Source organism: Castor canadensis, chromosome 3, assembly GCF_047511655.1.
Source record: "Castor canadensis chromosome 3, mCasCan1.hap1v2, whole genome shotgun sequence".
NCBI lineage: Eukaryota > Metazoa > Chordata > Mammalia > Rodentia > Castoridae > Castor > Castor canadensis.
In genome coordinates this window covers 131,641,219-131,659,567 of record NC_133388.1, presented here as the reverse complement: position 1 = coordinate 131,659,567, position 18,349 = coordinate 131,641,219, and the positions used below count along the sequence as shown (strand labels likewise).

The following is an 18,349-nucleotide window of genomic DNA, read 5'->3' as shown; positions in this document are numbered from 1 at the left end:
CGTTTCTGGGGTATCTGTTATGTGTTGGTCTTCCATATCTACATTTCCTGGTGTTTTAAACGTTCCTTCTAGATTACCTCAATCTCATCTTTCAAGTTAAGTATATCCATTCTCTTATGAAGTCCAATTTATCTATATTTTGTGTGAGTTATCATAGCTAAGAGTTTTATGGTTTTAGCTGAGTAGCTTTTTAAAACCACTGATGTACTGATCTGCTGGGAAATTCTCTGCTTTATTTTATGGGGTGAGTCCCAAGCATAAGTTTGTGAAGCTCCCCAAGTGATGGTAATGTGCTCCAGAGTTGAGAGGCCTTTTCTGGGTTAAAAGAATAGTAAATGAAATGAGCAAGTTCAGCTCTTACTCAACTTGAGTTTGAATGAAATGAAATTCTGTCTTGCTGCCTATTGTCTATGATCCATTTGTCTAAATGTTAGGCCCCCAAAATATTATGTTATACCAATTATAGAAAAAGGTCATTATCCCTTTGTGTCATGAGTTTTTATATCAAATTTTATATTAAATTTATTATCTGCTACTCATGTGACTCTGAAAGTTCCAGGTGGAGCTTTCTTATTCCGTAATTCTTAATTTTTCTCTTATGTAAGCATTTTACTCCATAACTATCTCCTAAGAGACTATTATCTTCACTGGGTGTATTGTGATCCTTAACACTACATACAGACAGGCTCATTTGGGTACTTGGAAAGTTGCCATTTAGTGCAAAAGATTCAGTAACTTTTTTTTTTTCCAGTTATATTAATACTTTCAAGAGAAGGTTAACTAACTTTTCCTTTGTTTTTGACTTTGAAAATCTTCCAGGATTAAGGTTGTAGTTTGTTTTCTGCCTCTAGAGGGAGTAATGGCACTAGAGAATACTACAAGACAGGAAACTAGTGAGATTTAAATTATGATGGGAAGTCAACTTTTTCTTCTTAAATCAGAGAACATTTATCCATATTTGGGGTTTTTTAATGAGAAGAGATAGTAACACAAAACAGAGAAATCAGAAGTACATAGCAGTTGACTTTTTTATTCAGGAACATTTAGACTTTCACTACAACATGAACTTAGAAATGGCTGAGTTCCCAAAGTTTATGAGTTTGCCATTTGAAACTCAACTGCATTTTTCCCACAGAAATGTCTATAAAAAAACAGGTCATTTCCCATCTGCAGAGATTGTACTGCATCCTATTTTTGTTTATCCTAAACTGAATATGGACTCCATAGAAACAGAATTTGTCTTATCGATCATTCCATGTAGGAGATGAAGCTAATTGCTCTCTGCATCTAGTGAAATGTTTTTCTAAGTCTCCTATTACTTCGGTCACTGTTTCCCTCTTTTCTTTTGTGAGCTTATTCCAAGACATGTGTCCCTTGCATCCAAACTCTCACTACTTTCGACAGTACTGGGGTTTGAACTCCAGGCTTCATGCTTGAGAGGCAAATACTCCACTGCTTGAGCCACATCTCCAGCCCCCAAACTGTCACTATTAAACCCAGAACTGAATGATTTAGAAAATCATTTTTTGTGTGTGAGAAGCTCTATGGAGGTAAGGTATAACTCACTCTCTAAAATTGCCATTGAAAGATTCACAGAGCCCACAATGAGTATATTTTATCTACCAAACAGCAAGATAAGATAAAGTATCTTGCTGTTTTCCCACATTTCTTTCCTTTGACAGCCATAGAATTCCCATAGAATTCCATTCAGGCTTTGCAAACATGAAAAGCTCCTCTTTTAAGAAGTAAGCCTACACAATATGGAGAGAAGCCTCGGAGCAGGTCTCCAGATGGAAGTTTCACACAGCAATTATCAAACACCACCCTTGTGTGAACTCCCTGTGGGTGGGACCTTCACCACAAAAAGTCTTGCCTCCTAGCCAGGCACGGGAATGATGAGAGCAGGGCTTCTGGTCCATTTGATTCCATAGCTTTTGTGTGATTTTGTAACTAGACCTGAAATGTTTAGTCCCAGAATGCAATAGCACTTACTCTTTTCTTTTCAAATTAAGCCACCTAGTCATGTTCATAACAGTACAGAGAACAGGCACCATTGGGCCACATCCCTAATAATTGTGTTAAGAAAATGCACTCGAAGGTTGGCAGAGTGGCTCAAAAGTGCTGGAGTGCCTGCCTGAGGCTCAGTTCAAACCCCAGCACTGGCGAAAAAGAAAAGATAAACTAGAGGCATTCTAGCAGGTGACTCCTAGTCCTTGTCTGACATCCTCTACCTTCCATTGCTTCTTTAGCTGTACATTCTGATAACAGTTAGGCTAAACACCACCTATTTTATTTCTTAATAAAGGGGAACACATCCTGTGATTGTTTCAGTTGTATCTTTAAGTACAGAGACTGATGTTAGATTTAACCAAGAGATCTTAACTCCTCTTTCTAGAAGGCAATTCTCTAGGCTTCCATTGACTTTTTAAGTTCTATTCCATAGAAGGCCAAAAGTGTAGCTCAGTGGTGGATTACATGCTTAGCATGTACACAGCCTTGAGTTCATTCTCCAGCATAAAAAAAATAAATAAATTCCATTCCGTAATACATAGAGAGGGAAAGGTTCCCAGTCATATCAGTCACTATACTTCTAATAGGGTTTTTCTGGGTGTTTTGTTTTATTTTTGCAGTTCTGGGAATTGAACCCAGGGCCTCTTGAATGCTAGGCAAGTCCTCTACCAATGAGCTACAGTTCCTAATAGTTTATTTTCATAGAGAGGAATGTAAGGTAAGGTTAAAGAACTTGCCATATAGAAAAATAGAATAGTATGCATTTGAATAAATGCATTTATAAACAAGAGAACCTATGAGGTAATATTGTTATTTGGACATTATTTTAAATATAACAAAATTCAGTTCATTGTCATTTTAGTGGTTTGGGCTGAATACACTAAAAATTTACCACTGTTTTCTTTGAAAATATTAGTTCTGGGTAACTGTGGTATCTCTCTATTTAATAAGTAGAAAATTAAAGCTTTAATAGTTTCTAAATATTAGAATTAATAAAGAAAAGTTGTGTCAAAATGTTCTAAAATTAATATGGTGTAAATCTGGTCTAATGATAGTGTTCTCATATAGCTGAAGCTGTGTTCATGTGTTAAGTGCTATGAAGTCATTCTAGCAGGTGGAGGACCCTTACTTAGTCCAGGTTCAGGAACCAGAAACATGAAACATGAGAGAACAGAAAGAGGGTTAAGGACTGGATTAGGTTTCTGGTACATGTAGAAATTATAGGCTCTAAAACAGCTGAACCTGAAAATAGACAGCCTTTACAACTCAGCACACAGAAGTGCATTCATCCTACTAAATTAACAATATGCTGTATTATGTACTTACACTATATAAGTACTTAATAAATGTTTCCTTTAAGTATGGTATTCTAAGCATTCATAGGGTTCTGCACAATTCATTAGATTGTTACAACACCCTGTAATATGATGTCAGGTTATCAGCCTGATTTTATTAATAAATAAACTAGGGACGTTTACTATTTGTCTAGACATTCAGCCACATAATGGCCAGTGTCATAACACTTTGCTGTCTTCCTCTGGCAGGGTATTTATTGCCACAAAGAAACAGATTTATCTATTACCACAGTAGTAGCTTAACTGAGATTGAGAGCAGTAATTTAGAAGTTGACATGACAAGAGACGCAAAGGGGATTATAAAAGAATTCCTGTTGAATCAGTTCTGGTCCATTCCTGTTTCGTACGAAAGGCAACAGACGTCTAAAACTTGTGACAAAGTAGAAGACACTTGTTGCCCTTGAGCTTACCTGCCGCAAGTATTCTCTTATTGCTTGTAGTTGGTGACATCCAGGTTTCTAGATCAATTCTGTTCTTAAGTGAGATTGATATATGTTCATACATAGTGATTCAGAGTAGTAATTAGTTCTAGTATTTGTTATCCACCTTTTCCTTGGCGAACTTGCTACTGCATACATGATCATTCTCTAGAGAGGTGGTGAAACTGACCCTCATAAGGAGGGTTGGGAAGTTACAAGTACAGTTTTGCTGAAATGATTCTGAACCTCTTTCATCATTTTCTCAGTAAATGATGTCAGTAGAAAATAGAGGGATGCCCAGCTCATCTGCCTCAGGGTACTACCTTTCAGTCCTTTCCTGATGGGGGTTCCTGGGGCTCTGGTCTCTTGTGCTTTATATAACTTGTTGAATTGAAGAACAGCCCTCATGTTTCCAGGATCCAGTTCTGAGACCCGGTAAGGGACAAAGCTGTATGAGCTGGTTATTGGTCACCTCCCCAATGTAGGTGAGCTTTTGACACCTGGGAGAATTTTTTTTTGACCTGTCACCAGTATGCACCTGTTGATGATGGGGAAAGTCTTTAAAATCACATTTGTTTTAATTAAGTACATATTTGAATAAAGAAACAGGAAGTAATACCTGTGAGAGCCTGAGGTAGGCAATAAAAAGTTACCTGAAACACTGATAGCAAATTAAGACTTGTTACACATATTCATTTCTATTTACTATGTCCAAGAATTGAACCTAATTTAATGAGTATCTGTAAGTTTAATGTTGCCTGGTTGTCTATTGACAAAATTTTATTTTCTTCTTTTACCTCTCTGGAGTTTGAATTCAGGGCCTCATACTTGCTAAACAGGCACTCTACCACTTGAGCCAGTAATCGAGTTTTTGCATATCATAGATATAATCACTGCTCCAGAGCATAAACAGATCATTTTTTCAGTCCTCTTACTTGTCTGCATCTTTCTTAAAATGTTCCTGTTTGTTAAGTGTTTATTGTATATTCTCCCAGTTTTGTTTTGTTTTTTAAGAAAGACGAAGCGTGTTTGCTAGTTGAGATAAGGATAGCTGTACAGAGAGATTCCTAGCATTGCTTCCATGTACAAAATGCGTTACAATCCAAATTGATTCATCTCTACCTGACCTCTTCACTACTTCCCAGTCACCTTCCCATAGTGACCTCTGTCTCTTTAAGGTTTCTGTATTAGTTCCTCTGCAGTGGGGACATCAAACGCTTTCAAGTTTTGGGTTTTCTACCTATCCCCATTCCTCCCGTATGTGCTCTCCCCTTGTCATGTGACCCAAGTCCAACAACATTGCTGCCTTTGCCCTAGATCTAAAGTCTGCATATGAGGAAAAACATACAATTTTTGGTCTTCTGAGCCTGGCTCACCTCACTCAGGATGATGTTCTCCAGTTCCATCCATTTACTTGTGAATGATAAGATTTCATTCTTCATGGCTAAGTAAAATTCCATTGTGTATAAATACCACATATTCTTAATCCATTTGTCAGTAGTGGGACATCTTGGCTGTTTCCATAACTTGGCTATTGTGAATAGTGCCGCAATACACATGGGTGTGCAGGTGCCTTTGGAGTAACCTGAATCACATTCCTTTGGGTATATCCCTAGGAGTGGGATTGCTGGATAATATGGCAGATCTGTGTTTAGTTTTTATGAAGCCTCCATGTTGTTTTCAAGAGTGCACTAGCTTGCGTTCCCACCAGCAGTGTACAGGGGTTCCTTTTTCCCCACACCCTCCTCAACATTTGTTGGTGGTGGTCTTGATGACAGCTGTTCAAACAGGAGTGAGGTAGAATCTTAATGTGGTTTTAATTTGCATTTCCTTTATGTCTAGAGATGGTGAGCATTTTTTCATATGTTTTTTTGGCCATTTGAATTTCTTTTGAGAAAGTTTTGTTTAGTTCTGTTGCCCATTTCTTTATTGGTTCATTGATTTTGGGAGAGTTTAGTTTTTTGAGCTCCCTATATATTCTGTTTATCAGTCCTTTGCCTGATGTATAGCTGGCAAATATTTTCTCCCACTCTGTGGGTGGTCTCTTCAGTTTACAGACCATTTCTTTTGTTGTCCAGAAGCTTTTTAATTTCATGTAGTCCCATTTGTCCATCTTTTCTTTTAGTTGCTGAGCCACTGGGGTTCTATTGAGGAAGTCATTGCCTGTGCCTTATTACTTCCAAAGTATTCCCTGCTCTTTCCTGTACTAACTTCAGAGTTTAGGGTCTGATATTAAGGTCCTTGATCCATTTTGAGTTGATGCTAGTACAGGGTGATAAACATGGATCTAGTTTCAGTTTTTTGCAGGCAGAAACCACTTTTCCCAGCAACATTTGTTGAAGAGGCTGTCTTTTCTCCATCGTATGTCTTTGGTGCCTTCATCAAAAATAAGGTGGGCATAACTGTGTGGATTCATATCCGGGTCTTCTATTCTGTTCCATTGGTCTTCTTATCTGTTTTTGTGCCAGTACCATGCTGTTTTATTTCTATTGCTTTGTAATATCGTTTGAAGTCGGGTATTGTGATACCGCCAGCATTGCTCTTTTTGCTGAGTATTGCCTTGGCTATTCGCAGTCTCTTGTGTTTCCAAATGAACTTCTGGGTAGGTTTTTCAAAATCTGTGTTGAAAGTCATTGGGATTTTGATGAGAATTGCATTAAGCATGTAGATTGCTTTTGGTAGTATAGCCATTTTTACTATGTTGAGTCTACCAATCCATGATCATGGGAGATCTTTCCACCTTCTGTAGTCTTCCTCAATCTCTTTCTTCAGAGGTTTGTAGTTCTCTTTGTAGAGATCATTCACATCCTTTGTTAAGTTTACTTCTAGGTATTTGATTTTTTTTGAGACTATTGTAAATGGAATTGTTTCCATATTTTCTTTCTCAATTTGTTCGTTGTTGGTGTGTAGAAAAGCTAATGATTTTGTAAGTTGATTTTGTATCCTGCCACCTTGCTGTAGCTGTTTATGGAATGTCTCCCAAGCAGCTTTGGAGCTGGCGTCTGGCAGTGGCAGCAGCTCTCCTGTTTTCTCAGTGTAACGTGGCATGGAGAAGCTTTCCATGGTTTAGGGGTTCAGGGTGTTGGAAGTTTTGATTCTCTTGGTGCTTTATTTCCGCCGAATGTGGCTCCACTGTCTCAACAAGGTTTTGGAGTCATGGAGCTCACACTGTCTGCTTCTGTGCCTTAGTCGCCATCTTGAGTCCTCCCAGTACTACAATTAATTTCCCTCACTCAATTATCAAACATTTTTATTTTAAATCCGCTTTCTTTTGGGAAAAGAAGTTTTGGAAGTTTAACTCTTAAACTTCTATGCCTTAACTTTTGCTAAAGTTAAAACCTTCATTGTGATATTGTTCTCATTTCTCTTTCCCCAGCCCCCAAAGTGCATTGTATTGTCTCACAGAAAATCTTAAGAGTTCAGTCCTTACTTCTAGTTCCATTTCAAAATAATTAGCATTTCTTTCTTTTTTATAAATGTGATATATTTAGGTGCCAAAATATAGAATGTAATCCCAAACTCTTAATCTTTATTTACCTTTAATTCTTGATTAAAGTAATTTATGAATTCTTCTATTGATCTCAGAAAACTCTCCAGCTTTATTCCTTTCTCTTGCCCAAAGCACCAACATGTAGGGAACCCTGTACAAGGTAGCAAAAATGAAAAGACACTATCCAGTCTTAGTCTTAGAGGTTGCTTCTTTATATAAAATTGTGTTCATGGCTTATGCAAGAAATGATAACCTTTTATATAGCATCTAATTTTTTTCCAAGTAAATTTCGGAATTTTCTCTTCAAAATGTCTTTTTAGGAAGATGGTAGTATTCCTGTTTTTTTAGCTCTAGAGAGCCAAATTCTATTTTAATGGCTTTCTAAATTGATGCAACAAGTTATTGACAGACTAGAATTAAAATTTGCTGCAGTCTTTGCATTTTTTTTTCCCTGCTAGACCTGTGCTAACAGTTTTTTTTGCTCTTGTTTTACCTCTGCTTGGCTTCTCTTAACCCAACCTGCTCTTTCCTCCTTTTTCCTTCTATCTCTCTCCAGCTCTCCTCCTAATCCCCCCAAAAACTTCAACTTGATAATCTTAAATTTTAAATAAGTTACTTGTCACAAGGAACCAGAAAAATACTATACTTAAGTAATATTTTAAGTCAAGAAAATTATTGTGAGACAATTACATTTTAGATGTACTGGTCAAAATTCATTTTGTCCTTTTTTATAAAAAATCAGACTGCCATAAAAATACCAAAATAGAATATAAGACATGTACCCCTAATTAATCACCACTGTGAGACTCCTTGGCTATTTTTATATTTCTAGTTTCACTTCAAGTATTTCTTGTGAGCAAGTAGAGAGGTGTATATATGTTTTTAGTCATTATAAGGAGTTCTGTGTTTGACTTTATTTTAATGTATTTCTGTTGATAAAAACACAGCCAGTCTTTTATGTCCTTTTTAGAGTAATATTAGGGGTTGATAATTATGTTACTACATTGATGGAACAAATTTTTTTTTCTTTCAAGGGTGTGCCATAGAATGACGTGTTGTTTCTGTTTCTGTCATCTTGTTTCTAACAGGAAGTTGAAATAATTTTAAATATATGCTCAATGGTAATACGCAGTAAAATCAGACCCTCCAGATGCCCCAATATAGTATGTGTGATACCACTGAGGTTCTCTCAGCCCTTGAAACCAAACTAGAGTGAGCACCTTTCTTTACTAAATATACAATGCAGTTTTACCAGTTGCAGTTATAAAAAGCACATGCCTCCTATGATTGTACCTGTCCCTGATACTTAGGGCACCCTTTATCACTCTGTGATTTCTGTTCTCCCTATCCAGGGTTCTCCACTGTATTCCCCTTTTTCTTGATCTTTCTTATTGCTACCCTCCATCATGAGTTAGAAGGTACTGGATTTGCTAGTTAATAGATTTCTGAGAGATTGGATGGAAAAAAATGCTGGACCAAAGCAGAACCTTACCTGTGTAAGAACTTAGGGTAAAACATTGGTGCTTTGAAGCGTTACAAAGGCCGGTGTGAGCATTTTATCAGAGCAAAAGAATCTTCAGAAGCTAATAGCCCCTGTTGTCTAGTCATTTGCTGGACATCCTTTAGATGTTAGCTCTACGGAGGTGGGGGCAGAAGGGAGTGTGTTTAAATCCCTAATAAAGGAGTTGCTCACTGTATTCTAATAGACCTCAAAATGAGCAATATATTTCACCACAATAACAATTTTTTAAAATATTTAAAGTAACATAGAAAAGCAACAAGTAGAAGAGGTGGTCTGAGCTAGGAAAATAGCAAAAGAGATCAATTAGAAAAGGGAAAAATGGTTAGTAGAGACTTTGCTCATTGTGAGAATAGGGATCATTGCCTGGATCAAAGCTGTCTTGTTCACTGCTGTGTTCCTGGTATCGTCCTCAATAAATATTGTTGAGTGATTCAGAGAGTGAGATGAAGAGGATGGTGAACAAGATAAAAGAATTCCGGGATGGTGGGTTATTCTTTAAATGCCTGTGTTAATAAATAAACCTGATATTTGGGAAAAGTTTGTTCATTTTCTCTTCCTCTGAGTTCTTCAGCTTATGGCATTGGAGAGGTCAAGCCCTTTTATAACTGCTTAGCATCTGAGCTTACCTGTAATATTTAAAACAAGTATTTTTGCCACAAAGAAAGCTTCATTATTTGAAAGACTTCAGTAAAATGTCAGAGACTTCCTGGTATTTGATAAAGCAATATGAATGAAAGAATTGTTTTTTAAATTGTGCCTATGTGTGACTTTACTCTTCATTTGTTAGGTGGCATCCTTAGCTGGACCTGGAGGGCAAGTGGAAATAGAACAGAATTTTCTTAACAATAAATTGAAGACAATCACTGCTTATTTTGGTGATCTGATCCGAAGACCAGCCTCTGAAACCTAAATGTGAGGCAGTGTAAGGACAAGAAGATCATGTAATGGGCAGGACAGTCTTCACATGAGACACTGGGGACATGTCTTCCTGTGCTCACTAATATTTTGTATCCTATCTTATGTATGTAGTACATGTTATGTGATACAGAAACCTTTATGAGTTTTTTGAAATCTTGGGAGAACATTACTGTGACCCATATACATCTGAACAGTAAGTGTCTGATACAGGAAGAGGAGAAGTATGCCCCTGTGCTTAATTTCAGTGTGTCTCTGTATATGTGTGTTTATTTTTTTTAACTTCCTGTGTTTTGACTTTAATTTTGTTTTAACTTCTTACATATTAACAAAATTAATCTTTATTATTATCTTTGTGTGTATGTGTATATGTATATATAAAAAACTGCTTTTTTAATATAGTGCAATACAAAGAAAACAATGAAAAGGTTATGCTCTGTCCATCCATTTAACCCCTACTGAAATAATGATGTTATATTATTTAATGCTAGAAATGTAAACACAAAATGGTTCAAAAAGAAAAGTCTCCCAACAACTTCCCTATGCTTTTGTTCATCTGTCGAAAGATAATCACAGCTAACGATGTTTATAATTCTTTTGGGGAACAGAAAATAATTGCAGTATACCTTAGTACACTTTTTTTTCCCCCTTGTTCAATATCCTCCCCCTCCCCTTTTTTTTTTTTAACTTAATGCATCTTTTTTTTAATGTAGGTATTCTTTTTTATCAGTGTATGTTGAAAACCTTCCCATATTAGTACATATATGTCTTCTACCTCATCTTTTTAATGGCTGTCTTATAGTCCATCTTCTGGATATGCCATAATTAATTAAACCAGTTTCCTATTGATGGACACAGGCTGTTTTCACAGTTATTCTGCACTGTACTTACAGTGTTGAACAAGTATACTCATTGGGTATATTTCCAGTGTTTGGATTACTGGGGATTTGTACATTTTCATTTTGATAGGTATTGTCAAGTTACCTCAACAAAATTGAACCCATTTTTAAACTTTTTTCTAGACCTTTCTTATCATCATGTCTTTGCTTTTTCTGGAGTTTGCTTTTTAACATCCATTTATCTTAGAAAGTTTAATGTGTTTCAGATTTCCATTGCAAAATCAACATAAAATATATTTTGTAATATACAAGTTTATATTCTTTTTCTATTAAAATGACAGTGAAAGGAGGAGGAATATGTGTGACTTATTCACCTTAAACGTGTGCTCAGTCCTTTCTACATGTAGGTAAGAAGAGTGCCATACAGCTCTGCAGCCATTACAGGTTGCATCTGAGACTTTAATCTTTTAATAATATGAGCATATAAAACATTAAGCAAAACATGATCAGGGCTGGGGAAAATGAAATAAATTGCAGGAATTTTCAATAAGCATTAGAAAGTTAGACAAGAAAAATAACTGACTGAGAGTCTAGAGCTCAGTGGGAGAGCATGTGGCTAGCACGCCGAGGCCCTGGGTTCAATCCCGAGAACCAAAAAAAAAAATAATAATATAAAAAGTAGTTTTGTTGAAAATGCCAGCATAGACTAGAAATTTTACATATTATGCCCAACTGCCCTGCAATACAAGCAGTTGAGTGGTCATAAAGGGTGAAGTTACTTTTTTATAGAATCTGTCCAAATGTTCTTTATACATTCCCCTCTTCTCCCCCAGGACTGAGGATTAAACTCTAGTAGCAGTTCTGTACATGGCCCCTGAAGCTGGAAAGGTGACAGATAAGAGTAAAAGCAATTTCCAGAATCAATTATTTTTTAGTTTTTTGTCATAACCTTCATGCATACATTTTACACAACTCATATTCTTACTTGTATATTAAAACTAATTTGTCTTTTTGAACATTCATGACCATGTATGTGTGAAACAGAAGTCCTAACCAAGAGTAAAATATTCCTATCCACTGATCACACAGGGATATAACTAATTTATAGACTCACTAATGAGTGCCCTGAAAGACTTTAGAATGTTATAGTCGTTTTGTAACTCTTGTGTAAATAAAATCATACCAGGAAACCAGATATATAAAGTAAAATGGATAAAAATGAAGCTTATGTAGCTGCTTAGAATAAAACATGCCAGCAGCAGTTGGGTGTAGTATACATTCCTATAATCCCAGCCCTCAAGAGGCCAAGACCAAGGCAGGAGGGTTGGAAGTCCCTGCCAGCCTGGATTACATACCCAGAACCTGTCCCAGAAAAACAACAAATCTAGCATCCCCTATTGTGGGCCAACCTGATCTTTTCTCTTGTTATATTGTGAAACTTCTTTAGTTTGTTTTTTGGGTTTTTTTTTTGAGACAGAGTCTCAATATATATCTCAGGCTGGCCTAGAATTTAGTGTGTAGCCCATCCTAGCCTCAAACTCAAGATCCTTCTGCTTTTGCCTGTCAAGGGCTTAAATCACAGGCACGCACCACCATGCCTGGCTTAAATTATAAAAGTTTTTAAAGAATATAAAATAAGTACGTATGTTAACAATTTAAATGCATACTTTAGCAATTTAAATACAAAGTGAGCCTCTCCCTTGAACTCTTTCTCCCATCTGCCACATTTCCATTCCCCTTCTCAAAGGTGACCACTGTTACCCACCTATATGTATCCTTTAGATATTTCTCTGTGAAATAGAAACTTGTGCACACACCAGAGTGGATGGGATTATGTCGTTGTGGTCCCTGAAGGTGCTGAAGGCTGAACCTCGGAGTATGTGCTGACCATGCACTCTACCACTGAGCTCTACCCACTGGTCCTGAAACTTTATTTTTAGTGTCTTGCAAGTTACTCTGTGTCAATGCATGCGAGAGATATATATATATATAGCCACCAACTGCATGAAAAGAACCAATTTTCTTCACACTCCCAAAAGCATTTTATATTTTCACTTCTCACTACTACCTGATCAACAAAAAGTAGGGGTTTTTTGTTCATTTTGTTGGGACTAGGGTCTGAACTCAGGGGAGATGGAGTCTCACCAACTGTTTGCCTAGGTTGGCCTCCAACTACAATCCTCCGACCTCAACCTTCCAAGTAGCTAGGATTACAGGTGTGAGCTACAGGTACCCACCTAAAAGTAGTTACTTTTAATTTGCATGTCCTGATGGCTAGTGCAGTCTGAGCAATTTCTCATATTATAAAAATGGATGTTAGGCATCTAGTTTTTTTGTCAAATGAATAATTGCTACTTTTCCTGTTAAATGAACTAACCTTTCTCTACTGATTTGAAATTTAACCTTTATGCATTTGTACATGCATATGTAAGATTCTGCTCCTAGAGTTTTTTTTTTTTTTTGTCACTTTGATCCACTTAGCCATTCTTGTCATCTTCCTTGTCAGCCTTGTCTGTATGAGTTAGCAGCTGCAAATTCCCGTTACTAATCTCTCAAAATTTTCTGGCTCTTGCTGAGTATTACTACTTTTTTCAACGAACTTGAATTTATCAATTTCTGTTTTCAAAATCCTTTGAGTTTGTTGTTTGTGTGCTTGTTTTGCTCTACTGGGAATGAAACGCAAGATCTCCAGCATGCTAGGCAAGTTCTGTACCCCTAAACTACATCCCAGCCCTCTTTGGGTGTTTTAACTTTCAGTTTAGGCTAATGCAGATACTTTAAAGTGACAGAGGCCAACAGAAGAAGGGGACCAGGAACTAGAGAAAAGGTTAGTTTGAGAAGAATTAATTTAGAAGGTAACACACATGTACAGGAAAGCAATGCAAGTCAACTCCCTGTATAGCTATCCTTATCTCAACTAGCAAAAACCCTTGGTCCTTCCTATTGTTGCTTATACTTGCTCTTCAACAAAATTAGGATAAGGGCAAAATAGTTTCTGCCTGGTAGTGAAGAGTGAGAGGTAGGGGACAGGGTAAGGGAGGGTACAGGGGGAAGGGGGAAGAAATGACCCAAACATTGTATGCACATATGAATAAAAGGAAAAAAAAGAAACTTTCAGTTTAGGAAAAGCAAGATCATCACAAAATTGTATCTTACTATCCAAAGACTGGATATGTCCTATTCTGATCTTTCATGTATTTCAGGAAAACTATATCATTGTATTGTTTAAATCTTTCTTTTGCCAAGTTTATTGCTTGGTGTTTCATGCTTTTTGTGGGGGGGAGGGGCGGCAATATACCTGTTGAGCTATGCCCTTAGCCCTTCCTTGCTTCAGTCTTTTCTCAGATAGGGTCTGGCATTTTTGTCAGGGCCAGCCTCAGGCTACCATCCTCCTATCCGTGGCCTCCCATGTAGCTGGGATTACTAGCTCACACCACCATGCCCAATGTATTTGTTAGGATGGATCTCAATTAACTTTTTGCCAGCCCTGTAGCATTTTTTAAATCTCTTTTATTCAGATTTTTAATGCCTATAATCCCTAGAAAGTATCCATTCATTTCAACTTTACATATTAATATGAAATTAGTACCTTATCTCAGGATATTTGTCTTGCTCTCTTTTTAACTTCTTACTTGAGGATAATTCTACTTATTAAAAAAGATGGGAGGATGGAGGTATGTTTCAAGTGGTAGAGCACCTGCCTCACAAGTGCAAAGCCCTGAGTTCAAACTCCAGTACCACCAAGAAAAAAAAAAAAAGCTGGAAAAATAGTATAAAGAATTTTTGTAGGGATCCAAGATGACGACCAGAACACAGCCACAGACCTTCTGACCTCCCTGATCCAGAGACTTTGATGAGATGCTGGAGACATGCTTGACTGAGGTAAAGCACTAGGGAGAGCTGAAACATCAGCACTCTGGGCCCCTAGCTCCTGGGAGGCCTCTCCACCCCACCATATACTAAAAGAATACCTGGTGCTGCACACCAAGCCCCACCCCATAGGCCTGTGAAGCTGCTGCTCCATACACGCTGGGATCTCTGATCCTCCGGCCCTGCTCCTTTGCCCCACCAGGGCTGTGCTACCCCAAACTCCCACCCCTCAGACCTGCAGGATCTGCATGGGATGAGCCCTTAAGGCCAGGGATCCACAGACACCTATGATCTCCGCCAGGACACGCCACCCCCCCCCCCCAGGCCTGCACAGTCCTGCAAGAGCTCCATCATGCTGGGCTGCTGTCCCCAGCCCTGCACGACATCTGCTCTGCCAGCCACGCCCCCAAAGCCTGCACAGCACTGCACTATATTCACTCTGCAAGGCTGTTTTCCCTAAGGCCTGCCAAGCCGGGGACACACACACACACACTATCTCCGTTCTGCTCCAGCTGACACCCCAAGCCTGTCAAGCCAGGGATCCATAGACACACAGGATCTCCACTCCCCCTGCTTGTGCCCTTCAGGCACACCAAGGCCATGCTCCAAAGGCCCGCTACTTCACCTCAGCTAAAGGCCTCCACCTGAAGGCCCGTGGGACCCCACCCACTGTCCACCTGCCACAGTAAGGCTCCAAACCTACCTAAGAGACACACACAGACAGTTCTGCATGCTGAAGAACTAACATCAGAACAACTAAGACTGCAATTCTACTGCTCCAGAACTGGTGATTTTCTTTTTTTTTTTTTTTTTTTAAGTTTTAATTTTTTTTCCCCTTTAAGGGATTTGCTGCCTGGTTTACTGTTTAATCATCCACCATCTCTACCATTTTTTTCCTCTTTTACTCTCTACTCTATTCCTATTATCTTTCCATCTCTCTTTTTTATCCTTCTCTCTTGGTTTTATTAGTATTAATCTTGCTACCCAGCTAATACTAAATTACACATAGTTCAGGAATAGAAACGTTACCTAGTGGAAATATGGGAAGAAGAAAAAGGGAGGAAACAATTCCCCAACCCCAAAATAAAGTACTGCAGGATTTAGAGTGAAATGAAGAAAACATATACCCAGACCCAGACTCCAACAAAACAAAGATAAACTATACCAAGGAAGCCAATGAAGCCCACAAGAACACTCTGAAAGAAGAAATCCTGCAAGTAATTAATGAGAATTTCATAGAGATGTTACTAGACATGGTCAACCAAAATGTATAGGAGGCACTCAAGAAATTCCAAGAGAACAAAACTAAAGAATATGAGAAAACACAGAAACTAATTAAATCATAGAAGCCCTAAATAAATGCCAAACTGAAATTGAGACCACCACAAACAGAGATAAACGAATTAAGGTCAAAAATTGACAATATTAAAGAGGAAACCATGATATGGAAAATAACAGAAAAAATAATGAAACAGAAATACAAAACAAAATGGAAGGCCATTCCAGCAGAATAGAACAAACAGAAGACAGAATCTCAGAACTTGAAGATGAAATGGTAATTAAAGGAAAAACTGAAGAACTACTAGTTAAACAACTCAAGACCTGTGAAAAGAAAATGCAAGAACTCACTGACTCCATCAAAAGACCAAACCTGAGAATCATGGGCATTGAAGAAGGAGAACAGGTGCAAGCAAAAGGAATGTGTAATATCTTCAACAAAATAATAACAGAAAACTTCCCAAATCTAGAGAAAACTATGCCCATTCAGGTACAGGAAGCCTCCAGAACACCGAACAGACCTGACCAAAATAGAATTACCCCACAACATATTATCATTAAAACAACAAGTACAAAGACTACAGAAAGAATATTGAAGGCTGTAAGAGAGAACAAACAAGTAACATACAAAGGCAAACCCATCAAAATCACAGCACACTTCTCAATGGAAACATTAAAAGCAAGAAGAGCATGGAGTGAGGCCTTCCAAGCACTAAATGAAAATAACTTTAACCCTAGGATACTCTACCCAGCAAAACTATCATTCAGAATAGATGGAGCAATAAAAGTCTTCCATGATAAGCAGAAACTAAAACAATATATGACCACCAAGCTACCACTACAAAAGATTCTCCAAGGAATTCTGCACACAGAAAATGAAAGCAAACAAAACCATGAAAGGGCAGGCAAAACTAAACCACAGGAGAAGAAAAGTCAAGAAAGCAAAGAGTAACATTGATTCAGCTACAAACAATCAAACCCTTAATCAACAAAGACAACTACATGACAGGGATCACCACATATTTATCAATACTAACACTGAATGTTAATGGACTAAATTCCCCCATCAAAAGACACTGATTGGCAAACTGAATTAAAAAGGAAGATCCAACAATCTGCTTCCTACAGGAGACACACCTCATCAACAGAAATAAGCACTGGCTGAGAGTGAAAGACTGGAAGAATATTTACCAAAACAGTGATCCCTGAAAACAGGCAGGGGTAGCAATACTTATCTCAGACAAAGTAGACTTCAAACCTACTTTGATCAAACGAGATAAAGAAGGACACTCCATACTAATAAAAGGGGAAGTACACCAAAAGGAAATAACAATTATCAACCTATATGCACGAAACGTTAATGCACCCAATTTCACTAAACATACTCTGAAAGGCCTAAAAGTATAAACTCCAACATAGTGGTAATGGAGACTTTAATACCCCCTATCACCAATAGATAGGTCATCCAAACAAAAAAATCAGTAAAGAAATCCTAGAACTAAATCACACCATAGATCAAATGGACCTAGTTGATGTCTACAGAATATTTCATCCAACTTCTGCACAATATACATTCTTCTCAGCAGCCCATGGAACCTTTTCCAAAATTGATCATATCTTAGGGCACAAAGCAAGCCTCAGCAAATATAAGAAAATGGAAATAATCCCATGCATTCTGTCGGACCACAATGCATTAAAAATAGAAATCAACAACAAAAATAGCAGTAAAAAACACACAAACAATTGGAAGCTGAACAACACATTACTCAACAATGAATGGGTCACTAATGAAATAAAAGAGGAAATTAAAAGGTTTTTGGAAGTTAATGAAAGTGAAAACACAACCTACCAGACACAGCAAAGACAGTCCTGAAAGGTAAGTTTATAGCCATGAGTGCATATATCAACACGACAGAAAGATCTCAAATCAATGACCTAACACTACAGCTGAAACTCCTAGAAAAGACAGAACAACAGAATTCCAAGATGGTGGCTAGAGGGAGGAAGCAGAAAGTGTGCCTCCTTAAGTGAAATCTTGGAGAGATGCTGGAGACACACCTTGCAGGCAAGGCCACGGAGAAGAGGCAAAACTTTGACCCCTCCACACCTCCAGCCTGTGCAGAGCATCTCCACTTCACATTAAACAGAGAAATCAGGAGGGCCCCCAGGCCACTGCCAGATGCCCACGCCCAGACAGCTTGGGAAGACGTGGACAAGGTAAGCTAAGTGGTACGTGGTTCTCCCACAGACAACCCTGGGCCAGATCAGCATAGCCCCCTGGACAGACCGACCCCCACCGAGGGAAAAAAGAGAAACTGAATAATAAGTAATAAGAACAATAAAGACATGTAGCAAAGAGGGTGGGGTGCCCTGAGCGCCGAAGAGGGGGGGAGGGGAATCCCTCCCGGAACTGTAAATAAACAAGCCGGGCCTGGCCGGAGAGGAGAGGGTGGGAGCGGCGGCGCTCGCCCAGCAACCAGGAGCGGGAAAGCTTGTAAAAGCAGCGGAGGGAAGAAAACTCCACAGGAGAGGGGGGAAGACCCACTTCCCACGTGAACTGTAAATAAACACGCAGGCCTGAGAAAGCGGGTGCAATGTCACCTCCCCCAGTGTGCTTGGAAAGGGGAAAGCTTGTAGCAGCAGCTCACACA

The 18,349-nt window shown here is 38.3% G+C and overlaps 1 protein-coding gene across 8 annotated transcripts in view; it reads left to right on the top strand.

Annotated features, from left to right (window-relative positions):
- The window catches only part of Tgs1 (trimethylguanosine synthase 1), a 48,990-nt gene extending 35,192 nt beyond the window's left edge, over positions 1–13,798 (top strand). For 6 of the 8 annotated variants that reach the window (XM_020179769.2, XM_020179772.2, XM_020179773.2 and 3 more), the window contains one exon: positions 9,584–13,798. In XM_020179769.2, the coding sequence (XP_020035358.2) occupies positions 9,584–9,706 (123 nt within the window). In that variant the 3' untranslated portion in view covers positions 9,707–13,798. Of the gene's footprint in view, positions 1–8,362 lie in introns of all 8 variants that reach the window. The other 2 variants (XM_074068665.1, XM_074068664.1) reach the window with 2 other exon arrangements.
- Positions 13,799–18,349: the final 4,551 nt, after the last annotated feature.